Raw genomic sequence first — 26,990 nt, 5'->3', positions numbered from 1 at the left:
AAGACAGAAGGTAAAGGTTTTAATTTGAAAAAAAATCAATTATGAACACTTTACAATATATGCCACAATAAGTTCCAAATGATTATATACTTAAACATAAAAGGTCTTATCATTTTAAAAAACTGAGGAAAGGGGCAGCAGATATTGTTCAGAGCTATGACTAGGGGCAGTGTCTAATTAATTTTAAAAAGGAATAAAAATTATCAAAATGGACAACCTTGATACATAAAAGGGAAAGATGTACAAAAACAAAACAAATGCAGTTGGCTGGAAGGAAATGATTTTAAAAACATTTCTATTTAATCCTAGTTGTCTGAAAAATCCTTAGCCGTCTGATAACTTTTTAATATTCTGTGTTGAATTATCATCCATGTCTCATATATACCTTTTCTTTTCTTTCTCCCATGCATTCAATGATCATTTCTATACTTATGATTCCCAGATGTGTGTGCCAATTCTCTTTCCTGAGGTCTACACCTGCATCACTGCCTATTAGATATTTCTATTTGGATATCTTCAAAATACCTCAAATTCAGTGTATCCAAAAATAGACTTATCTTACCTACAAAACCCACCCTACTTCTCTATATCTGTTAAGGGCACCAACCCTTCCAGTCATTCAGATTTACAAACTTGGTTTTATACTATGTTCCTCACTAACTTTTCATATATCCTATCATTTGCCAAAACTTCTTGTCTACTTCCAGAATATCTCATATCCATCCCCTCTCTTCCTACACAACTACAGCCTTTGTCCGGTTCTTCCATGTCTCTCATCTGAAGTACTGCAACGGTGTTCAAATTAGTCTCCAAACCACAAATATTTCCTTTCTCTGATCTATCCCTCAAAGTTATTTTTTTCCAAATTCTTTTCCTAAAATTCAAATCTGCCAATTTAACTTCCCTAGTCAATAAATTCCTATGGCTACCTATTGTTTCTATGAACAAACTCATCTACTTATCTTTTAAAGTCCCCAGTCCAGGCACAACCTACATTTCTAAAATGATAATTCATTATTCCTTTACCCAGCCAGACTGGCCATCTTGTTCTTCCTCAAAGATGATATTCTATCTCTCATCTCTGAATCTTTGAACTAGCTTTCCCCAATGCCAAGGATTTATTCTCCCCTCTCTTCTGACTCTTAGAATTCATTATTTCTTTCAAAACTGTGATAAAGCAACATTTTCATGTAGTTTCCTTAATTTCACCTACTATTTCTTTTCTCCCCACATGCATAAAAATTTATCCTGTATTTATTATGAAAAAAATACACATACACACATATATATGTATGTATATATTGCTCTAATGTTGTGATCCCCAATAGGATATAAGCTCCTTGGAGGCAAGGACTATTTCATTTTTGTCTTTGTAATCCTGTTGTCTAGCACAATGCCTGGCATATAAGAGATATTTAACAAATGCTTTTTTTATCATAGTGGTAGCAAATTAGAAATTAGATAGGGTAAAAGAACACTGAGGCAAAAGAGATATAATGAGGACTCACCAATGAGCTAGGTGGTACATTGAACAGAATGCTGGGATTGGATGTGTTCTAGACCTAAGTTTAAATTCAGTCTCAAATACTAGCCTCAGATATTTACTAGCTGTATGACTCTGGACAAACCCTCTAACCTCTGTTTCCCTCAGTTTCCTCAACTCTAAAGTAGGAATTAAAAATAGTAACTTATAGGGTTGTTGTGAGGATCAAATGAGATATTTGTAAACCACTTAGTGTATTCCCTGGCAAACCATAGCCATATAACTGCTTATTACCTACCTGGCCCGTCCACCAAATCAAGATATCCCACCTCCTGGTTCCTAATCTCTTACAAGAAATGGCCTCTTGAGGGCCAATCAGAGAATGTAGCAGCAGAGGCAAAAAGTCAGAAAATGTTTGGTGCTCTGCAGCTTCTTGTACACTACGCTATTGTTCACTATGCAGGGTCTTCAATTATTTCTAGTTCTTACGCAAGTAGCCACCAGACTCCTTAATAATGGGGATTCCAGCCATGAACCACTACACTCATCCAGTGATTTTTTTTTAACCCAGACGTAATACTTTATACTTATTCCTACTAAAGTTCATTCTTCAGGTACATTTGGAACATCGACTACAAGATGTGCATTGGATGTGGTGTTTTTCCCTCCTTCTTATGCTCCTGTGATTTCGTTGCTATAGGGAACTTCTGCTGAGGAAAGTCCCACTACTAGCTGGAATCTGCACCTACTCTGCTCTTTAGACCCTTAAAGAGTTGCCTGGGGGTGCTGAGAAGGAGAGTAAGTGACTTACCTAGGATGATATTATATAGATGAAAAATACTTTGGCCAAAAAATGATTTTGAGATTTGGCATGTGTGATCCTTGGCAAAATTAAGGAAGAAATGTACACTTCATTCTCTAGAAACAACTCTTATCCTGCTTTGCATTTGGGGGTAAGGCTGGGAATTAAAGGATTGTGAAGCTTAGCACACAACAAAGATTAGTGGCAAAGAAAGTAAGGACAGGAAAGGAGGCTCAAATCACAGAAATTATGTCGAGGACTTCAAACATTCAAAGAAGTATTCATCCCGCTACCACTTCTGACTTTAGAGTTGTTGAATAGAGTGATAGAAACAGCAAAAAAAAAAATACTTGGAAGAAGAACAGGGTTCAAGTGCTGGCTCTACAACCTACTTGCAGTATGTCCATGGACAATTGAATTTCACTCAATTCAACAATCATTTGTTAAACACCTACTATGTACAAGATGAGACCTAGCATGGAGGAATGGCTAGAGATCCAGGAATATCTAGGTTCAAGTTGGCTGGGTGATTCTAGGTAAGTGACTTACCCTCCCTCTCAGTGCCCCCAGGCAACTCTTTAAGGCTCTAAATTGCAGAGCACATACAGATCCCAATTCCTAGTGGGATTTTCCTTGATAGGAGTTCCCTATACCAAAGAAATCACAGGAGTAGTAAAAAGGAGGGAAAAGTTCCCCCACCAAATCACCTGTTGTTGTTGAGTCATGTCTGACTCTTCATGACCTTGTGGACCATAAAACACCAATTCTGTCCATAGAGTTTTCTTTGTAAAACTCAGACTGGAGTGGTTTGCCATTTCCTTCTCCAGTAGATTAGGACAAACAAAAGTCCTTTGCTCAGTCACACAGGTAGTCTAAGGCTGGGATTTGAACTTGGATCTTCCTGATTCCAGGCTCAGAGTGCTCTATCTACTAAGCCATCTAGCTGCCTCCAAGGTACCTAGCCTTTCTTGATCTCAGTTTCCTCATGAGTCTCTGTAAAAAGGTTCTACTGTATCAATACCACCTAACATTTACATAGTGACTACTATGTGCCAAGCACTGGACTAATTATTTTTATATATATTATTTCACTTGATCTTCACAACAACTCTGGGAGGTGGGTGCAACTATTATTCCCATTTTGCAACTGAGAAAACTGAGGCAAAGACTAAGTGACTTGCCCAAGATCACACAGTTATTCTGGTCTGAGGCCAGATTTAAACCTAGATCTTCCTGACTGAGCCCAGTGCTCTATCCTTAACACTACATAGCTGCTCCTATAAGAATGTTACTTATACCACTTTTATTACAATAACCTCACATGGTTATTGTTGGTGAGGCAATCAGGAAAGCACTAATTAAATGGAAATTTTTATCATAATTTAAATGTAATTAGTTAAAATTTAGTATATGCTATGCAATTTTATTATTAGAGAGATAGTTTAGTGTAGTGAAAAGAATATGTGCGTGTCTTGGTGTATGTCACAAACACACACACATAGTCTTATGTAATAGGTTGAAATCTCACTTTTAAGAGTTATCAATGGGGCACAGTATAGCGCAGTGGGTAGAGTATAGGCCTAGAGTTAAAAGGACCTGGGTTCAAAACTGATCTGAGATATTTCCTAGCTACGTGGCCCTGGGGGCAAATCCAAACTGCCTAGTCCTTGCTGTTCTTCTCTCTTAGAAACGTATTAAGGCAGATGGCAAAGATTAAAAAAATACAATAAAAATTATCAATAATATGACCATAGACAATACACTTAACCCTTTGAACCTCAAGTTCCTCTGTAAAACCAAAATAATAATCATTATAATTACTTCAAAAGGCTACTGTGGGTAACGAGTTTTATTACCTTCTGTCTTAGAATCAATACTATGCATTGGTTCTAAGGCAGAAGAGCAGTAAAGGCTAGGAACTGGGGGTTAAGCGTCTTGCCCAGGGTCACACAGCTAAGTAGTATCAGAGGTCAAGTTTGAACCCAGGACCTCCTATCTCTAGGCCTGGCTCTCAGTCCACTGAGCCATCTAGCTGCCCCCTAAAAAGTTTTATAAATGTCAAAATCCTGAATAAAGGTGAGTTGTCATTGTTGTTGGTAAAGCAGAGTGCTGGATTTGGAGTTGGAAATACCTGGGTTCAAACCTTATCTCTGGAATACTTTGGTTGTGCGACTATAAGGAAGTCACTTAACTTCACAGGTAACTCACCGGTTATTAAAAGTTATACACAGGCTGTTATTTGTGTTAGTGGAAGAAATTCTCACATTCCAAAAACCATGAATCCTTGATGGATCATTGTGTTCAAAAAGGAATAAGAGAAGAGTCTGATATATGGGTAGGTACAGATGTTTCAGAGAAATCATTCAAATAGTACCAAATAATCACTATTGAGTTAAATGCTTAGACTATTCATGCATATGTATTTTTTTTGTGTACAATATATTAATTAAGTGTATGAATTTAAGAGTGTTTATTTAAATGAATATCTGAAAATCAAATATTCATAAATGTAAAACTCAAGTTGCTCAGTTGAACTAAATGTATTTGCTCTATGATGCTATAACTTGTAATCTAATCAGTGACAGTCTTCTTACCTGTTGAAGGTCTCCAGTGGAAATACTAATAACAAATGCTGGAATGATCATAAAACAGGCATTGTAGAAAAGCACTCCATATTTTCCTAGCTCCTATGAACGAGAAAAAAGAATCTTTTCAATTATAGAAACATCCTTCTCTAAGTCTCCCCAGACTTTTTATTTACAAGTTATTTATTCAAAGTTATAATGCACATTCTTTTCATAACTCCTTTTTTCTTCTATTATTTAGACAAAATTTCTATCATAAAATGACTTATTTTAAGCATATTGTAATTTCAAAATAAACATGCTTCAGAATCTCAAAATAAATTATTTTAAACATAATTTCAAAATAAAATCTATTTCAATATTCCACAGGAAAAGAGTGTTGGTATAGTGAAAGAGGCAAAAAAAAACAACTCATTTAGCTAGAGAGGAAAATGGAGGAGTTTGGATTAGTGACAAATGTTAGAGATTGAATTTGGGAGGTGTAACTTGAAAGAAAATGGAGAAAATTGGAAGAACAATCCCTAGGTTCAGATATTGGTCTAGATCCTATTTTGGTGTTCTGTGAAAGGCTGACAGATAAAGAGCAGGAAGAAGGAAGAGCAGGAAGGAAGATATGAAAAGGAAGGCTCAGGAAGGAAAAGACAGTTGACAAGGCAAATAAGAAATGATTAGTGGAACATTTGGAGGGTTAAGAAAGTTGATAGAGTCAATTAGCAAGACAGAGCGGCAAGACCAATTGCCAATTGCCAATTGCTGCTGTGCGTGAATGCCGGCACCAGGCCACAACCTCACCTCCCGTAACAACTGGCACCCCATGCCCCATGTGCCACAAACTTTGCGCCTCAGTCTTTGGACTTCAAAGCCACATGAGGGTACATCAATAGATGATAATGCACAAAGACAATTGTCATTCTCGGTCACAGAGAGCCTACCACTACTACAGAGTCAATTGGAGAGAGGGGCAAGTTGATGCAAAGGAGTTTGGTGCAAAGCAAAATAGGATGATGGGGGAATGGCCATGGAATTATTCCAACTAAATAAAGAAAATTTTACTAAGGGATGATGCGGGGCAGGGACTTCTGGGTAAGTATGGCAGCAGTCTAGATGCAGGACTCTTCCTCTCCTCAGCACCCACCGATATAGACTACCTCAAAAGACCAAAAATACCAAATTCATAAGAATGAAGGGACTCTACAGTAGGTTGCAGCATTGAAGGTATGTGGGAATTTGGGCATTTCCACACCATAAGGGGTGAAAAAGCTCCCACCCAAACATGAGCTGATTTAACCTCCCCCAACCCACCTATGGAGCCAGAGTCAGAGCCACCGTGTAACAGAATCAGGGAGTGAGCGAGGGGCACCCCTTGACTGAGCAAGGGGCACCTCTAGGTCCTTGGGAGCTGACTAACACCACCAAAGACCTACCCCTGAGAGCACCTAGACCTGAAACCCTGGCGATCTGAGGAGCTCAGACCTTGGGCACTCTCGGGAAGGTGGTGCAGAGAAGGGCAGCAAACAACGGAGGCCGCGGATATTTGAGAGCTTGCCTCGGGCAAAATCCTTGCTCCTTAACTCCATACACAGAGAGCCTGCCCATCTCACTCAGATTTCTGACTAAAAAAGGAGGGAAAAACCTCCACAGTGATGGCAAATTGTGCCCAGGAGCAACAAACACCCTCTGAGAAAAAAAAAGGCATTGATTTTGGAAAATTTTTATCGAGGAAAAACCCAGGCTACAGAGGAAATAGAGGAGGAAATTCAAACAAAGCCAAAACCTTCCAAAAAATGGAAATCATCCCCAAGCTTTTGAAGAATTTAAATTGGAGCTTATCAAAAAGATGGAAGCCTTCTGGCAAGAAAAGTAGGAAATAGTTTAAAGAGAAAATAAAAGTTTAAAAGACAAGAACTCCCAATTGGATAAACAGCTGGAAGCCACGAAAAGCAGGATAGACCAAACCAAAAAGGAAATTCAAAAGATTATAGCAGAAAATCAAAAGATTAAAGCAGAAAACCAAGAGATTATAACAGAAAACTGGGCCTTAAGGACCAGAATTGGGCAACTGGATACCAATGATCTTGCAAAAGAGCAAGAATTAATAAAGCAAAGTCAAAAGACTGACAAAATAGAAGAAAACATAAAATATCTCACTGACAAAATGACAGATCAGGAAAACAGATCATGACAAGACAATTTGAGAATCATTGGTCTACCTGAAAAGCCAGAAATAAACAGAAATCTTGACATCATACTACAAGAAATCATCCAAGAAAACTGCCCTGATGTTCTTGAACAAGGAGACAAAATAGACATTGAAAGAGTTCATAGAACACCCGCTACACTAAATCTTCAAAAGACAACTCTCAGGAATGTAATTGCCAAATTCCAGACCTTTCAAGCTAAGGAGAAAATCCTACAAGAAGCCGAAAAGAGAAAATTCATATACCAAGGAGCACCAATCAGGATCACACAAGATCTGGAAGCTTCCACACTAAAGGACTGCAAGACCTGGAACGTGATATTCAGAAAGACAAGTGAATTGGGTCTTCAACCAAGAATCACCTATCCATCAAAACTGACTATATACTTCCAGGGGAAAGTATGGGCAGTCAAAAAATATAATATTTCCAATTATTTGTAAAGAAAAGACCAGAACTAAGTGGAAAGTTTGATATCCAAACACAAAGATCAAAAGAAACATGAAAAGGTAAATAAGAAAGAGAGGGAAAAGGGGAAAATGTTTTTTTCTTTTAATTCAAACTCTCTTCTTTAAGGGCTACAATTAGATCAAATTATATATATATATATATATATATATATATTTTAATATATGGGGAAAAGGTTATTTGTAACTCTCAAAAATTGTATTCATTATTATAATAATTAGAAGAATCATTCACAGGAAGAGATTAGAGCATTAAGGGCTATAAGATGATATGCAAGAAAAGAAAAAGAGAGGGGGGAATCGAAGATGGCACCAAGAGATACTTGAAGAAATAAAATAAATAGGATCATCTTTATCACACAAAGTTAAACATGGGAAGGGGAGGGGAAGAAAACTCTTATAAGAAGGAGAGGAAGAGAGTGCTAATAGGTAATACTTAAACCCTACTCAGTGAAATCAATTCTGAAAGGGAAGAGCATCCTGATCCATTGGGGTCTTGAATTCTATCTTATCCTTCAGGATAAGCGAGAAGGGAAAACTAAGGGGGGCAGGGGAGAGGGAGTACAAAAAGGGAGGGAAAGAGAGGGGGGAAGGAACTTGATAGACCCTAAAAAAACAAGAAGGGACAAAAAGGGAGGGGCCAGAAAGGAAAGCATATTAAGGGAGGGGATTAGGGAGACTGATTAAAAGTAAATCACTCATTTAAAAGGATATAGCAAAAGAAGAAAGGACAGAACTAGGAAAAGACATCAAAATGCTGGGGGATACACAAGTGACAATCATAACCTTGAAAGTGAATGAGATGAGCTCACCCATAAAATGAAAACAAATAGGAGATTGGATTAGAAGCCCAAATCCTACCATATGTTGTCTACAAGAAACACACCTGAGGCAGGTAGATACTCACAAGGTTAGAATTAAATGTTGGAGCAATACCTATTGGGCCTCAACTGATATAAAGAAGGCAGGAGTTACAATCATGATACCTGACAAAGCCAAAGTAAAAATAGATCTGATTAAAATGGATAGGGAAGGTAAATACATCCTGATAAAAGTGAGTATAGATAATGAGGAAATATCAGTAACCAACATGTACACACCAAATGGTATAGCATCCAAATCTCTAAAGGAGAAACTAGTGGAATTGAAGTAGGAAATAAATAGTAAAACTATACTAGTGGGAGTCCTGAACCTACCACTATCAAATTTAGATAAATCAAATCAAAAAATAAATAAGAAAGAAGTAAAAGATGTGAATGAAATCTTAGAAAAATTAGAGTTAATAGCTATATGGAGAAAAATAAATAGGGACAAAAAGGAATACACCTTCTTTTCAGCAACACATGGTACATTCACAAAGATTGACCATGTACTAGGTCATAAAAACATGGCAAACAAATGCAGAAAAGCAGAAATAATAATTGCAACCTTTTCAGATCATAAGGCAATAAAAATAATGATCAGTAAGGGTACATGGAGAGCCAAATCAAAAATTAATTAGAAATTAAATAATATGATTCTCCAAAATTGACTCATTAAAGAACAAATCATAGAAACAATTAATAATTTCATTGAAGAAAATGACAATGATGAGACATCCTTACAAAATCTATGAGATGCAGCCAAAGCAGTACTCAGGGGAAAATTTATATCCTTGAGTTCATATATTAATAAATTGTGGAGGGCAGAGATCAATGAATTGGACATGCAAATCAAAAAACTTGAAAGCAAACAAATTAAAAATCCCCAGAAGAAAACTAAATTAGAGGTCCTAAAAATTAAGGGAGAAATTAATAAAAATCGAAAGTGAAAAAACTATTGAACTAATATATAAGACTAGAAGCTGGTATTTTGAAAAAACAAACAAAATAGACAAAGTACTGGTCAATATAATAAAAAAAAGCAAAGAAGAAAACCAAATTAACTGTATCCTAGATGAAAAGGGAGAACTCACCTCCAATGAAGAGGAAATTAAGGCAATCATTAAAAACTATTTTGCCCAATTATATGGCAACAAATATGCCAAACTAGGTGATATGGATGAATATTTACAAAAATATAAATTGCCTAGATTAACAAAAGAAGAAATTGAATTCTTAAATAATCCCATATCAGAAAATGAAATCCAACAGGCCATCAAAGAACTCCCTAAGAAAAAATCCCCAGGGCCTGATGGATTCACAAATGAATTCTATCAAACATTCAAAGAACAGCTAATCCAAATACCAAACAAACTATTTGACATAATAAGCAAAGAGGAAGTTCTACTAAATTCCTTTTATGACACAAATATGGAACTGATTCCAAAGGTAGGCAGGTCAAAAACAGAGAAAGAAAACTACAGACCAATCTCCTTAATGAACATAGATGCAAAAATCTTAAATAGGATACTTGCAAAAAGACTCCAGTAAGTCATCATGAGGGTTATTCACTATGATCAGGTGGGATTTATACCAGGAATGCAAGGATGGTTCAATATTAGGAAAACCATCCACATAATTGACCATATCAACAAGCAAGCCAACAAAAATCACATGATTATCTCAATCACACAGAAAAAGCCTTTGACAAAATACAATACTCATTCCTATTGAATACTATTGTGCTCAAAGGAATAATAAAATGGAGGAATTCCATGGGAACTGGAATAACCTCCAGGAATTGATGCAGAGTGAGAGGAGCAAAACCAGGAAAACATTGTATACAGAGACTGATACACTGTGGTACAATTGAATGTAATGGACTTCTCCATTAGTGGCAATGCAGTGATCCTGAACAACTTAGAGGGATTCATGAGAAAGAACACTATCCACGTTCAGAGGAAAAACTGTGGAAGTAGAAAAACAGAAGAAAAACAACTGCTTGATTACATGGGTCGAGGGGGATACGATTTGGGATATAGACACTAGACACTAAATGAACATCTTAGTGCCATCATCAACAGCATGGAAATAGGTTCTGATCAAGGTCACATATAATACCCAGAGTAATTGGGCCTCTGCTATGGGAAGGGAGCTAGACATAGAAAGAATCACAAAATGTAAAATAAATAATTTCGACTACATCAAATTAAAAGGCTTTTGTACAAACAAAACCAATGTAACTAAAATCAGAAGGGAAACAACAAACTGGGAAAAAATCTTCATGGAAACCTCTGACAAAGGTTTAATTACTCAAATTTACAAAGAGCTAAATCAATTGTACAAAAAATCAAGCCATTCTCCAATTGATAAATGGGCAAGGGACATGGACAGGCAGTTCTCAGCCAAAGAAGTCAAAACTATTAATAAGCACATGAAAAAGTGTTCTACATCTCTTATAATCAGAGAGATGCAAATCAAAACAACTCTGAGGTATCACCTCACACCTAGCAGATTGCCTAACATGACAGCAAAGGAAAGTAATGAATGCTGGAGGGGATGTGGCTAAGTAGGGACATTAATTCATTGCTGGTAGAGTTGTGAATTGATCCAACCATTTTGGAGGGCAATTTGGAACTATGCCCAAAGGGCGATAAAAGAATGTCTACCCTTTGATCCAGCCATAGCACTGTTGGGTTTGGACCCCAAAGAGATAATAAGGAAAAAGACTTGTACAAGAATATTCATAGCTGCGCTCTTTGTGGTGGCCAAAAATTGGAAAATAAGGGGATGCCCTTCAATTGGAGAATGGCTGAACAAATTGTGGTATATGTTAGTGATGGAATACTATTGTGCTCAAAGGAATAATAAAGTGGAGGAATTCCATGGGAACTGGAATGACCTCCAGGAATTGATGCAGAGTGAGAGGAGCAGAACCAGGAAAACATTGTACACAGAGACTGATATACTGTGGTACAATTGAATGTAATGGACTTCTCCATTAGTGGCAATGCAGTGTTCCTGAACAACCCAGAGGGATCTATGCAAAAGAACACTATCCACATTCAGAGGAAAAACTGTGGGAGTAGAAACACAGAAGAAAAACAACTGCTTGATTACATGGGTCAAGGGGATATGACTGGGGATGTAGACACTAAATGATCACCTTAGTGCCATCACCAATAATATGGAAATGGGATCTGATCAAGGACACATGTATTACCCAGGGGAAGTACAATGTATTACCCAGGTTCTCACAAACACAGAGTCTATGGTGGTGAGGCTGTTTATAGATAAATTACGATGGGTAGTGGGGAACACCTGGGGAAAGCATGTAGCCAATACAACTCACAACTCTGAAACTACAGCACTTTAATGGCCTTTCTATTTCCAGATAGTCCTTACAAAGTTCACTGTGAGAAGAGGCATCAGTAATGGACAGGTTACTTTGCTACTAGGACCTACCTCCCAGGGTAGTTGTGATGATCAAATGAAATAATCTTTGTAAAATACATAGCATAGTGTCTGGCACATAGGAGCTACATAAATACTTATTTCCTTCCCCACCCTCTTCTAGGTTGGGCTTGCCCTTCATGGGGCATAGTGCCTCAGCGTCTCAGCTGGATGGTTCAATCCACTGACAAACTAGGCCAAGCAGGTCATTGTTGCTAGGCTGGATATCTTGAATATGGTTTCTCTGAAAGATAAATTATTCTGCCAAACTCCCTAGGTTCATTCTTATATAACTGTAGTTTCCACCAACTGCAGATCCAAGTTTGTCTAGGTGCTACTATGCACTTTCAGCTCTGAGTAGTGATGTACTTCTTCTTTTTAATTTAAACTTATTTCTTTCTTACATTAAAATACCCCAGGAACTCCCTCCTTCTCTCCTATCCCCCCCATTAGAGAAAGCATCATTTGACAAAAAGATAAATATGTAAAGGTACATCTTAGTTATTTTATTTATCAGTTCTTTTTTGGAAATGAACATATGCAAGTCATCCTTTGAACAATATTTCCATTGGTGTATATAATGTTCTCTTGATTCTTCTCATTTTTACTCTTTATAATTTCATGTTGTTTTTCTGTTTTTGTAGTTAATCTGCTCATTTCTCAGGGTGTAGTAATACTTCATTTCCAACTGATCAGCATCCCCTCAATTTTCAGTTCTTTGCCACCACAAAGAGATATGCTTCTTCAAAAGTGGTAGAGAAAAAAAGAATAGGACTTTTGATTGGGATAGACGGGATGACAAAAGAGAGAGTGAATAGCAATTCAATTCTTGAACAGGGATTTGATTGCCAGAATAGTTGGAGGTAGTAAAAAAAAAAAACACCTACTTGTCCTTGATGAATTCAGCTCACCTGTCCAGGCAGAACGACATCCCACAATATTGAAAGAAATGGCAGATATGTTTGCTAAACCACTGTCAAAAATAGTTAAAAGATTACAGGGGATGTTGGTCTGCCGCCCCCTTGTGGTAATAATAGTGATGACAACTTTAGGAAAGTGATGGAAATGTGAGCTAGTGAGTGACTCTCCTCAACCCCCACCTCCATGCCACACCATGTCCCAGCTATAACCCTGACTCCTAGTCCCTGCTAAAATATAGAATGATGTTAAAGTATTTCCTAAGAGCAATGCACCATAGGAGTTCCTGGGGCCAAGTTCCTGAGCCTTTCTAACAGTGCTACCCCAACCCCTATTAGCAACGGACTAATAGAGCCCGTAGTAACACTAGAAAGTGACCTTTGCCTGGAAGCTTGTCCCGGTGGCTTCTACCAAAGACCAATAGGATGCCCCATTAGACTACAGACTTCTCTTCTGCTAATTTAACCAACAGTGTACATCCTTGACTCTATGATGGTCCCATAGAACCAGACTATGACCTCTTTCACCCTGAACATAAACCATGGCTGGCTGATGGTGGCAGAAGAATGTTTTTACAGGGTGGATTGTAAAAACAGTAGATGGACTGAAACACTGACAGGAGCTCTGTGTCTCCTCCACATTGTTCGAAGTCTCCAGCGCTATCCAAGAGTTGGGGCTAGCACTATTCAAAAGTAACATGACCAAAACCATCAAAAGCTTTGATTATGTCTTGGGCAAATTGCAAGGCAAAACTCCCTCAAAGACACTTGTTAAAACAGTCAAGGAAGCAACAACGGATAAGAAAAATGCTCTTGAAATTACAGAAAAAGCCAAAGACCTGGCCAGCAAGAAGAAACAAGAGTAGCAAGCAACAGCAATAATATGTTTAAAGGATCCACTCTGCAGCCTCTATTTCTGCCTCTAAGTGGACCTCTAGGCTACCAGTTCTAGGGTTAAGAACCTCCTGTCCCCAGAGTGCCTGAGTAAATCTCAAGCACAAAGCAAGCCCATATACAACCCAGATCTTGTCCCATTACCCAACCCAGTTGTAATTTAACACTAAAAATCAATTTAAAGTGCTACAAAAAAAGGATTAATGATAGATCATGGAAAATTGAAAAAGTACCATAAAATGGGAGAATAAATACCTTGATTTTTGAAAGGAACAATGGAAAAGGAAGGGAGAGAGACATAAATACACACACAGAGAGGCAAGACACAGACAAGTGAGCTTGACTTTAAATCCTGGAAAAATTTATAGAAGTTCTGTAACTTTCTGGGTATAGTTTCAAATTGTTTTCTAGAGTGGATAGAACAACTGAATCTGTCTATTTTTTTCCATAATCCCTCCACTATTTGTCATTTTCCTTTGTTGTCATCTTTGCCTGTGATCACACAGCTAATCTTAAATGAGATTCAAATCCAAGTCTCCTTCGAGTTCAATACTTTCTACTATGTTGTAACCATCAATCACCATCTAGAAAGTCAGTCACCCCAAGAAACACACAACCTAGCAGGATAAATAAGCCATGTGCACAAATACAAAATGAAATACAAGTAAATGTGCAGTAAAAACATAATACTAGAATTGGAAGATCTAGAATGCAAATGCTAATGCCATCATCATGATAATTATAAAATTCAAGTCTTCAAATAATTCCTCCTTTATTCATATAATTTCAGTTATGTGTTTCTGACACAAGATTCATGTGAACTAAGGTCAGGTTAGGCAATTACCTTTGGGTCCATTTTCTGCTTAGTGTAAACTCCATTTGCTGCTGTGAAGATATCATTAAGGAATACAAAAATGTAGCCTTCCAAATTAAAACTTAGATCTGAGCTGATAGAGGAAGAAAATATTATTATTATTGTTGTTGTTATTATTATTATTTGAAACATTACATTATTGTTTCAAAGCCTCTTTTAAACAGTTTTATGTGTCTTCTAATGGTCAGCAATCAATGATTCCCATTCTTCTTTTAGTATACAGTTTGCTACTATCATCCTTTTGTTTTATCTTCAACTAGGAATCTAAGTCCAAAAATTAAACTCAGATAAAAATAATACATGGCCAAAAATAGACCAAAGGGAAATTAACTATCTTCTATTAAATATTTACCTATAACTTGGTGATTAAAACAATTTCTAATGGAAATGGATTGGCCAATTCTCTAAAAACTTTGCAAAATATAATTACGAAGTCAACTTTGGGTGACTGGGACTACAAAATTTTGCTTCCTCCTCAACCCACTGTAAAAACAAGACAACAACTCAGGAAAGGGACTGGGCTCTAACTCCCAAGATGTTGTGAATGTTGGAAGTAGAATTGGTGACCCCACCAACTAGATACACAGCTCATCTATTTAACCCTATAATCAGCCTGCAAAACATTCCTATCATTCTGCTCTTCAAAGACATTATGTACGTATTATTTTCTTACCTTTAGGACAGTCTTTAATATCCATTTTAACCAGATTTCAGCTTTGTAGAAATGAACATTTTAATGAGAATGCATAGTGTAGTTCAATCTGGCATGAAATCCACCAGTAACAGTGGTTATTGAGCCAGAATTAACTAAAAATTAATAGAATGATATACCAACAAAATATAACAGAATGACAAGCATTTCATAAGGAATCATGCAAAATTAGAGAATGATATTTTAAAAATTATCTAGTCTAATTCCCTCAGTTAATATCTAAAGAAACTGAAATCCAGAAAAATTTGACTTACTCGAGGTCAAAAGTATTTTGTAAAAACCCAGAATTCAGGTTTCCTGAATATTTAGTTCAGTTGCTTCCACTACATTAAATTAGATTTTTGCTTTTAATAGAGGCACTGCCAGTAATTTGTCCTTTTTTTAAGGAAAAAATGGTATTTCTGGATATTTACATCAACCCAGATTTGTAGAAATAATTCAGAATTTTGTCTTTGGGGATTCATTGTATACAACTGCAAATCAGAAAACCTTGATTTTCTGCAAGCCACTTTTCATTGGGTAGGAGAATGAGTATATTTACTGGAAGCAACAACAACTATTTTTACCTGTGAGAGCATACAAGTAAGGGTTCCAGAAAATTAAAAAAAGAACAATATGAAAATCACAACATTCTTTGGGGGTGTGCCTGCTCCTAAATTCATCATGACACTGTTGTTATCAAATGGCTAGTAGAATGTCAGGAGGCAGAGACTGAAGATTGTTCTTCTCCTTACCACCTCAGTACCCTGCTCCACCCCCCACATATATACACACATACTTTTTTTTTTAACTACTTCAGTTACTTTTCCTTTGTCCAATTTACCAAAAGTTTCTCTGTGGAAAAACAGGAAGATAGTCCAGTGGATAGAGTACTGGGCCTGGAGTTAGGAAGACTCATCTTTCTGAATTCAAATCTGATCTCAGACACTTACTACCTCTGTTTCTCTGGGCAAGTCACTCAAATCTGTTTGCCTCAGTTTCTTCATTTGTAAAATGAGCTTGAGAAGGAAATGAAAAACCACTTCAGTATCTTTGCCAAGAAAACCCCAAATGGTCAGACATGACTGAAAATGACTAAACAGCAACTATATTTCTACCCACTCTTTGAAAAACTGTTTTTTTTTTGTTTAAAGCACAATTCATCAAAACTGGCAACTAAGGTTTTTAATATTTTACTTTTTAATTTTAATAACAAATTTCTACATAAGTTTTCCAAAATTATATGATCTAAATAATCTCCCTTCCTTCTTCCTTCCCCCATTCCCTGAGCTGGAAAGCAATTTAATCTTGGTTATACATGTATTATCATGCAAAACATATTTCCATATTACTCATTTTTTAAGCAAATAATCTTATAAAACCAAAACCCCAAAACATATACCCAAACAAACAAGTGATAAATCATGTTTTCATCTACATTCTATTCCAATGATTCTTTTTCTGGAGGTAGATAGCAATCCTTTTATTATTCAATATTTTAAAGATGAGATGCTTTTCTACTCTTCCCAGAATCTATGCACACATAGTCTGAAAGTCTTACTTTATCATAAATGCATAGCCATTGTTATACTTCAGTTTTAAAAATATGAAAATAATCTTAGTGACAATGTATTCAATTTAATTCAACAAACATTTGTTAATTGCTTACTACTGAGAAAAACTGCGGGGAGTAGTGTGAATTTTAAAACTAATCCGCCCTACTCAGACCGTACTTTAGAAGATCTGATTTAGCTATTTCCTGATTAGTAACAATGGAGATACTTGGTTTAACAGAATCAAGTCTTGGGAACTCTACATTTCTCCACCCTACTTAGTTTAACAAGGTCAGGAATGTGTGCACCATACTCAAGTATCTAAGAAGATGGCCTTCAACAGACATGTGCAGAAACAGCGGACAGACCCCTGAGCGACATGTCCTAAGTCAAGCTAAGCTATCATTGGTACAAATGAGATGCAGGAAATTGATGTAAAACTGTCTATATAAGGCACGTCACTTGCTTTCTTCACCCTCTTTTCCCAGAGAGGTATCTCTGGCTAGCAGAGTGCTAAGGATTCCGAGATCTTGGAGTGGTGGCAGCTTTTTGTCTGGGTTTTGGTGGTGAGTTTGCCCTTGAGCTGATTCAGGTTCAGGCATTTTGGCTGAGCCCTCTTGGAGTTCAGGCTGATTCATTCCTCCTTCACACTCCAAACCCTTACTTTCTAGATCCCCTAATCTTCCCGCCTGGTACAAGCCAGGCGAGAGAAATCCTTCACCCTTTCCTTCTCCCTTCTTCTTATTTTCTTTCCACTATATTAATTAAATCACCATAAAATTTCAGACTGACTTGGGTATTTTTATTTTATTATTTGGGATATCCATGGTGACCAATAATTAATATAATTTAGGTCACAATGCTAAAATTATCCTTTACAGTTTACAAAAGGCTAGATCTGAAATCAGAAGAAACATAGGTTCCAATACTTCACAGGGTATGTGTTTTGTAGAAAATCAAATAACCTCTCTGAGCTTCAATTTCCTCATTTGTAAAATGAAGACAAAGAGAAGGCCCATCTCCCAGGATAACTGTAAAGAGTTAATGCAATAATGGCAGCCAGATGGTTCAATGGATAGAATACTGGGCTTGAAGTCACCAAGTCCTAACTTCAAATCTAATCTCAGATACTTATTTGCTATGTGACTGAAGGTAAATCATTAACTCTCTTTCTACCATAAATTTCCTCAACTATGAAATGGGAATAATAATGGGAGCAGCTATGTGGTTCAGTGGATAGAGAATCAGGCCTAGACACATGAGGTCCTGGGTTCAATTCTGGTCTCAGACACTTCCTACCTGTGTGACCCTGGATAAGTCACCTAACCCTAATTGCTTACCTCTTACCACTCTGATACCTCATATCAATTTTAAGAGAGATGATAGGCTTTTCTAAAAAATTAATTAAAAAATTTTAAGAGTCAATCAAGCAATATATGAAAAAGGGCTTTGTTCATCATAAAGTGTTAAAAGGCATAATGTCAATAAATATAATAATAATTTGTTTCAGATATTATTATTACTATATGAAGGACACTGTATAGGTTAGGTGCTGGAGATACAAAGAAAGGTATGAGTATGGGTATAGGTATGAATCAGATCCTGCTCTTGAGAAGTTTACAATCTAAAATTGGGCATACATTTGGGCTATTGCATTTAACACAGTAGAGGAGTATAGCATGGTATTGTACTGAAAGTGAAGATAGTTGAATTCCTGTGAATTTTTAAAATTGTGAATGCCAAAACTGTAAAGGGTTTGGGCCAAAACTGGTAAAGATAATTTTTAGTGTTTTGACTTAAAATCTAAATAAGTGGTCGCCATGGGAAATTCCCCAATGTGAAAAGTAAGTAAAATTAACAAGATATTCCCACATGGAACCCAGAAATTTGTGCTATTTATAAAGAATTGTCATTAAAACCCTAAAACTGAGCTTGTTAATCTTTTTTTGCATCATGAGCAATGTCAGAATGTTGGTGAAATTAAATGCATATATAAGACATAATATTTCAAAGGAAACCAATTTTAATGAAGTAACTTTAAAAAAAAAAGTTCATGGACCCCAATTAAGAATCACTGACCTAAAATATCGACCAGATAACATTTACTCAATCACAGTAGAAATCTAATATACTTAACTACTTATCTAGGTAGATAAACTATATATAAAAATATTTTTGGTAATTAGGAACAATGAAACTTCAACAGACTTCATAGGATCACCATTTTCAGACTATAAGAGACCACAGAGGTCACCTAGCTCAACCTTATCACTTTTCACATAAGGAAACTGAGGTCCAGGGAAGATAAGTGAGTTGAGTACGGTCACCAAAATAGTGATAAGTTTTAATTCAAGTCTTCTAGAATCAAATCTACTTTTTTTTTCTTTCTAAACCACTACGTATTCCTATCTCTTTCCCAGTCCAGGTGGGGCTTTTATAGATGCCTTTTTAGCTGAGGTACTTCTAATGTAAACTGTCCTCCTTTAGGTAACCATAAAATGTTTTACTTTTCCATGACCAGGAAGGCATTTCTCAATTATTGTAGTTAACTTGACCTAAATTATGTTTGCAGCAGCTGCTTTTTTCCTTCTTGCTTCAGCAACCACGGGGTGCTCCAATTTTAGTATTAATGAAAATATTGATCTCAGTAGGCAGCCTGATACAGATCACCCTCATCTGAAGTTTCTTTTCTCCTTTTTACATGAGTAGAATAGATTTTATGATACTGAAATACGGTGAGCAGCTTTGTAGCAGCTGATTCTCAAACGAGTCAGTTATTCCCAAACATCTGAGCAATCTTCTCTTTCAACCATAAAAGTGCTCTATATTCCACAGCCAGACACACAACTGAATTTAGGATTGTCCTTCAATGTCAAAAGAAAGAAATATTATTACGGAATGAGAACTGAAAGTCTTACCAAGCAGCTATAAAAGCCCCAAGAATGATGGCAAAGACACTAACTATGATGTTCAGTGAGTGCTGTTTTCTGTAAAAGAAAAGAAAAAAAGAAACACAGATCACTGTTAGAATATAGAACAAATGCCTAAGAAGAAAATGCCAAGCATAGAAGACATTCTAAGATTTATTGGACGATTGATAATTCCCACCAGACCGAACACCTTCCACCATATGTAGCCTGCTGAATGGAAGGGAAAATCTTTGTTCATACTGAACAGATGTTGTGACCAAGCATGGCACCAGTGGCTCTAGAAGCCATGTATCGAACAGAAATGTTCAAAGGAAAACTACTACTGTGGCAGCTCTGAACAGAAATAAAAAACGCTAATCAACATCAAAAAGTAATCCCCACAGCCAACAATGTAAAAATGTAATTGACGTGCCGACTACAACATTACCAACTTTTATTGTAATGAATATATTCTGGTCTTACATTAGGATCAATCTAGCACGAATGCCCTGCCATTGTGCAATTTGGCATGCATTCTAACAAGTTTAGGAGACTGACTTACTGAATTCTGCTCCAATCACTGCAGGTTCTTCTTTTAAAAACAAACAAAACAAAAGCCTCTACCTTCTGCCTTAGAATCAATCCAAAGTATCAGTTCCAAGGCAGCAGAGTGGTAAGGGCTAGACAATTGGATTGAAGTGACTTGCCCAGGGTTATGTAGCTTGGAAGTGTCTCGCCAAATTTGAATCCAGGATCTTCTGCCTCTAAGCCTAGCACTGTGGATACACTGAGTCATCTGATTGCCCCTTGAAGGCTATTCTTGAAGTCTAGGGGTTTTTTTTTAAGATTTTTTGAATAAATTAATATCTCCCTAAATTAACAAGCTGTATATTCAGAGTAATGGCATTGATTCTTCTTGACAAACAATCCTAATACTCATATTTTCCCTCCCCACTCTTGTATAGGGAGAGACTATAGTTCTCTCAGAATATTGTATATATTGTCACTTATAGCTGCCATATTAGTTGGCTGTGAAGAACTGTTGGGTTTTGGCTTTTTTTGTTTGTTTGTTTGTTTTGTTTTTTGCTTTGTTGTTATTATTGTTTCAGTGGGTAGCTTGCTGTGTGGTAGAAAGGGAAAAGTTTATTCAGGGACAAAGGTGATACAAAACCAAAAGATATCAACAAAATTAGGGTTTTTATGATGGATAGAAGGATTACAGTATTAGGAAAGGAAAAAGAAATACTGGAAAAAAAATCACCTGAGTATGATCATTTCCAGGAACAATGTAAGTGGAATGGTAAACTTCCTGAGAACTGTAAACATGGGCAAGCTGTGAGAGAAAGATCCAAGTACATAAGGCATTAGAGAAAAAGCATTTGTATTTGTTTTACATCTAATTTCATGAGGCACAATGAATCAATGGATGAACTGCAAGGAATTAGCAGCTTGACTATTTAATTCTACCCTTCATATTAGAAGCTTTTGTGAAGATTTCATCCTTTTTAGAGGCTAAGAACAAGATTTGAACAGAGATTCTTACATGGCAATTCAATGTATTAGGACCTGAGCTCTCAAGTTAATTCTCTCAATAAATAGGTAGGAAATGTTGATGATCACATCAGAATACATGGAAGTACTAAAGGAAACATCTTCTAGCTTTCCCTGAACAGGGCTGAAGGTATATTATGAACAGCACTAGAATCAGAATTCTGTTTACATAAACCTTAAAGATCATAAGTTGTTAATGAAAAGTAACTCAATTCAATTCTAGTTTGGTAAATATGTACTAAGCACTTATATGGTCGGTGAAAGATGAAAAGACTGAGGAAACCGAAGTTTGAGCTTCTAAACATATGCAGTTATTAAACAGTTTGTGGCAATTACCCCCAAAATTCGAACAAGACCCCTTCCTCAACTTAGGGCTGGATCCTGAATATAGAGGAGGCAGACTTTATCAATTAAAAACAATTCATCAGATAAAAGGAAACAATACGTTATGTAATCTGATTTCTAATTGGGAAAAATAGGGACTTCCCAAGTTAGAAAGAAGAGAATGAATGAATAGGTGCAATTCCCCAATTTAGAAAAGGTGTTCCACTCCTCCAAGTATCTGTGAACAATTAAAGAAACATGGAAATATAACTGGTCAGAATGGGGCCACTTTTCAGATAAGACATATGGGTTGTCTGAGATGTAAAATTATAAGAAAACTCTTCAAATCAATCTGAGGATCTGATTGCATTTCTGGTCAATATAACCTAAGTCTTTGGTTAAGGGTCTCTAAATAACAGGTACAAGCAGTCCAGTTTCTCTGAAAAACAAAGCTAGGTTTAAACAGTACAATAAGGTTTTTCTCCCAATTCCCACAATTATATAAACTTTTCTCACAATTTTGACTAGACCCATAATTGAACAGACACTGTTAGCTCTAGAATTAAGCCCCAACATGGAGTCAGTGTGGTTCAATCAATTCCCATAATTAACTACTTGCCATAGCAATCCCCTCAATTCCCTCAATTTTCTGAAGTTACAGTGTGCCAAGTATTATATGTGTACTTTTATTTTCTGAAAGCAAAGGGGGCAGAAACTTCTGGTTAACAAATAGGTGAAAAGTCATTTTTAAATATTCTATTTAGTGCTTTAGGAGCCCACCATAGATACTGATTTCTTTCCCCTCAACAAAGCATTTGAAATATTTTAAAAAATCCAATAATTATGGATGAACAAGTTGTAGCACATGGTAGTAATGGAATAATATTATACCATAAGAAATGATGAACAGAATGAGCTTAGAAAATAGCCCAAGAACTATATTTCTGTACTCAACTCATATGTATTATTCCCTCTGTTGAAGGGTTTAGGAGAATTTGAGGTTCAAATGTCATATCAGTTCTCCTTTTTCATTTTATAGACTTCTACTAGCACACCCTGATTGTGTGATTCCCAAGAACTTTTACCAACCAAAATCCAGAGCTTCCTGATTAAAGAAGAAATTTCTAAGCAGTCAAAAAGAAATAATTTAAGTAGTAAAATGTCATAGTCAGTATCACACATTATTTAGCAGCCACCACTGTAAAGGAGTGGAGATATTAGAACATTATATTCCAAAATGAAAAAGACATGGAATTATATCCCAGGTGACCTTTAAAAGGAAAGAGAACCTCCTAGCATTCCTGATGAAAAAGTCCAGAGCTGAACAGAAACTCTGAAGTGTAAACACAGGAGTTAAGAGAAAGATAAAAAGGTAATCATGAGTGTTTATAAGGATCTAGAAAAAGATTAACTGTTTACATTCTAATATGAGAAGATATGTGTTTCCCACCAGAATACTATTATCCTCAGGGTCATAGAAGTTTAATTTATAAAGAGGTCCTGAGAGTGGCTCTGTTATGTTTTGGTGATCTTAAAATACAAATGAAAAAAGAAGATAGGGAAAGAAAACAGAAGGGGAAAATTTTGCATAATGAGGATGTTCAAGCAGAAGTCTATAGGAGAAAGGAGAGCTGACACTTGAACCTCACACTCTTTTAAACTGTTCAAAAGAGTGAAAAATACATACCGAAAACTGAGTACAGAAATACATTTCATTCAACAGGGAAATCAAGAAGAAAGAGAGAAGGGGGATAAGATTAAGGAAGAGATTAGTCCTAAGCAAAACAAACTCTTATCAGAGGATATACAAAAAATATTTATAGCAGCTCTTTTTGTGGTGGCAAAGAATTGGAAGCATATTGGGTAATGGCTAGGCAAGTTATGAGATACAAGTGTGATATAATACTATTATTCTGTAAGAAATGAAGGGTATGGTTTCAGAGAAATCTGGAAAGGCATGGTGAGCTGCCCCCAGACGTCTTATGGGTGGGATACCTTGTGATTTAGAACACAGTCATGGTACATGTGGAATACCAACCACCCCTTTAATTCCTTACATATGGGAATCTCACCCTTGGAAATCCATTCTTGAATTTTTTTTCCTGTTACTTTCCCACTTGTTATTGAGATTTTTGTTTTATTGTTTTTGAAAGGTTATTTTAATTCTCTTTTGTTTGAGGGTATTGCTAGTAATGATTTTAAATTTTAGACTTTTGTTGATGCTATCTGGAATACTGTGCTCTTCACATTTATTGTAATTTTATTTCTCAATTACTTAATTTTAAATAGTTTTGTATTTAATATTTTTTTATTTTTTTCCATCCTGACATTTGAAATCCCATTTTGCCTTGTTTCATATTTTGCTCTTTTATTTTGCTTACAATTAGATTTTCACTTTTCACTCCAGAAATTTCCATTTTTTTCTCTTTATTATGAGCAGGCTATTACTATAGATCCTTTTGGATGCATTTGCCATTTTGTTTTTATTTTGGCAACATACCAATTTTGCATACATTTTGCTGATCTACTATGTTTCCACTGTATTTCCATTCTATCCACTTTATTTCTAGAAAGTCCTGATTTATTATTGCTAGTTTAACTTTCCATTTTGGGGGGTGTTTTTTCTAGCGTCTTAGGGACAATCATTTCTCCCTTAGCCTTTATGAAACTGACACAAAAACTGTTGTGCTATTAATGCTACTATTATTAACGTATGTATCATATTAATGAGGTGTCAGATTTAGGCAGTGATAAACACGAGCAAATGTTTGATTTACTACATGTTTGTATATTTAGTGGCTGTACTTGGATACCATGTTGCTATGGTCCTGGGAGGGGAGGGGTTTGTATCGGCTTGCTGATAGGGCTACTTCCACTTTGACACTATAAACTTGAGGAAATATCCCAACACTTTCTTAGTGTGCCTTCCTGATTCCTTTGGTCACTCATCATCTCTAATTCTACAATTTTTAGAAAAATATTTGAGAATTTGTATATCCAATAGAATCATTCTGTACCTTCTTTATTCCATTTTCTAGGCCATACTGTATACTTCTATGTTCACATTTTCTTCATCTCTTATTCTTTCTACCACAGTCATCTTCATATAGAAACAGTCTGAAATAGTGGATAGTTCAGTGATCTTGGACTTGAGAGACTTGGGTTCAAATCTTTCATCAAATACTTAGTAACTGTGTAACCACGAGCAAATTATTTAATTTCTCAGAACTTTAGTTTCTTCACTTACACTCCCTTCTTTACAGGGCTCCCGACAGGACAGCACTTTAAATTAAGTCATAGATCAAGAATTTTAAGAGACCTCAAAGGTCATGTGGTTAATCCCCCTCATTTTACAGAGAAGCAAGCTGAGGCCCAAGAAGGCTTGGCCAAAGTCGCAGCATATTAGAGGCAGGATTTGAACCAATGTTTTCTGTCTCAAAAATCAATGCTCTTTATACTATATTAGCAAGTTAATAATGTCAACAAAATCTATCATTAGGAGACTAAATGATACTGAAATATACAAATATAAACACAAATTTTACATACTTCTAGTACAAAACTGACTGTGACAGCTTTATTTTTTCCATGTAAAAAATCTAACAGGACAATTGATAAAAGCTTATTATATGAAATGGTAAGGTGGGGAGGACAAACAGAAAGTGAAGTTTCCTATTCTTATAAATGAGCCTGCCTCTTGTAACTTCTCTGTCTTCACTTTCATTTACACCTGCTACTTTATAGCATCTACAGATTTTTTAAAAAAACCCTTACCTTCTGTCTTAAAATCAGTCCCCTGTATTGGTTTCAAGGCAGAAGAGCACTAAGGGCTAGGTAATGAGGTTTAAGGACTTGCCCAGAGTCACACAGCTAGGAAGTATCTGAGGCCAGATTTACACCCAGGACCTCCTATCTCCGGGCCTAGTTCTCAATCCATTGAGACACCTAGTCACCCCCTGCAGCTAACAGTGTATTATAAGGGAATAGATTTCAAAGAGGGCTTAACTAATTAAATTTTTTAAAATTAAAGTTTGGATATAAAAAGAAAAAATGAATTCATGTAAATCAGGCTAAAAATGAATCCTTAATGTCTTAAAATCCAGAATGTTCTAAGACTATATAAGTTATAGTTTCTTAACTTCTTCAGTGGAGGAAGTTTATGTGCCAGACATTTCCTAAACTAATGAAATCATAAGTCCAGACCCCCCCCCCAAATGCAACTCAAACAGTACGGTATTTTGATTATTTCTCCTCCAAACCTACACAATTAACAAGTGATATACCTTCAGCTACATTTAATCTTAACGGTACCTTAGTTTACTTGTGCTTGCCAATCCACTTATATGATTTCCAACATAAAGGAGAGGCAGAGGAAACACCTGCAATTTTAAAAAATGAAAGTGTGGTAACTATTGTAGATCTAACATGTTGTTTTACTTTTCAGCTCAAATGTGTTCTATGATCACGTCGAAGTTGCTTCCCAAGAATAATGATGGATTTGCATCCACCCATCTCATTCTCTTTCCCAGAGCCTGCTACGCAATCAAGGCTGTGCATCTGTAAAATAGTTGATGACAGTCAAAAGTGCAGCTGATGGATGAGAAACAAGAAGCCATGTCCTTGGTCACCTCAGAATGATATCTAATCAGTTGAGTCATTTAAACGTGAGTATTTATCCTTGTAAAGTATAGCTTGAGGGATATCCTCAAAACATCCTTTTCTATTTATGGATTTCCATACTTTTGAGATGGGTACATCAAATGAGGCAGCCAAAGTCAAATGGGGAACCAGCAGCATAGTTCTGACACGCAAATTCACTGAGTTAGCCATAAAGATATTGTTGGGAAGCTACTAAAGAAAATGAGATGCATAAGAAGTCATAGGCAGTTTTGAAGGAAAAAAACACCTTCGTCCTTCATGTCATGAAAATTCAATATGAGACATATGTTTTAAGCAGAGGCACCTTAAAGCTTAGGGATATAGAGGAGAGAGTATCTAATCCAAAACACAGATTCAATTCCTGATTCTAACATCTACTTCCTGTTGGCAAGGCAAATTTCTCACCTACAAAGTAATGTGACTGTGGGCAAGTCACTTGAGCTTTCCAAGCTGTCGTCTCTTTATCTCTAGAATGAGGGTAATCATACCTGTAAAGCCCTAGCATAGAGGGTTGTTGTAGGACTCAAACAAGATTACATATATAAAGTTCTTTGCAATATATAGAAAGTCCTCTCTCTCTACGGGGTGTCTGAAATGTTTTAAAGCTGTTAATGCTTAAAACTCAAAGTCTTAATAGCTTAAAATTGCCTCAAGACATTTGGGACTCCCCATCTGTCACCACCACTACTACTACGACTACCACCACTAGTAGTAGTGCTGCTGCTGCTGCTGCTGCTCCTGCCCCTGCTGCTACTACAGTTGCAACTATGACA

The 26,990-nt window shown here is 36.3% G+C and overlaps 1 protein-coding gene across 1 annotated transcript in view; it reads right to left on the bottom strand.

Annotated features, from left to right (window-relative positions):
• The window catches only part of SLC35D2 (solute carrier family 35 member D2), a 69,096-nt gene that overhangs the window by 16,091 nt on the left and 26,015 nt on the right, over window positions 1-26,990 (bottom strand). The window contains exons 4-8 of the mRNA XM_001368639.4: window positions 25,870-25,937; window positions 20,945-21,016; window positions 19,693-19,761; window positions 14,501-14,603; window positions 4,880-4,972 (exon numbers count right to left, since the gene is read on the bottom strand). Of these exons, the coding sequence (XP_001368676.2) occupies window positions 4,880-4,972; window positions 14,501-14,603; window positions 19,693-19,761; window positions 20,945-21,016; window positions 25,870-25,937 (405 nt within the window). The remainder of the gene's footprint in view (window positions 1-4,879; window positions 4,973-14,500; window positions 14,604-19,692; window positions 19,762-20,944; window positions 21,017-25,869; window positions 25,938-26,990) is intronic.

This window comes from Monodelphis domestica, chromosome 7, assembly GCF_027887165.1.
Source record: "Monodelphis domestica isolate mMonDom1 chromosome 7, mMonDom1.pri, whole genome shotgun sequence".
In the NCBI taxonomy this organism is placed as follows: Eukaryota; Metazoa; Chordata; class Mammalia; order Didelphimorphia; family Didelphidae; genus Monodelphis; species Monodelphis domestica.
The sequence above is the reverse complement of the archived record's forward strand: the minus strand, read 5'-3'. Positions and strand labels throughout refer to the sequence as shown.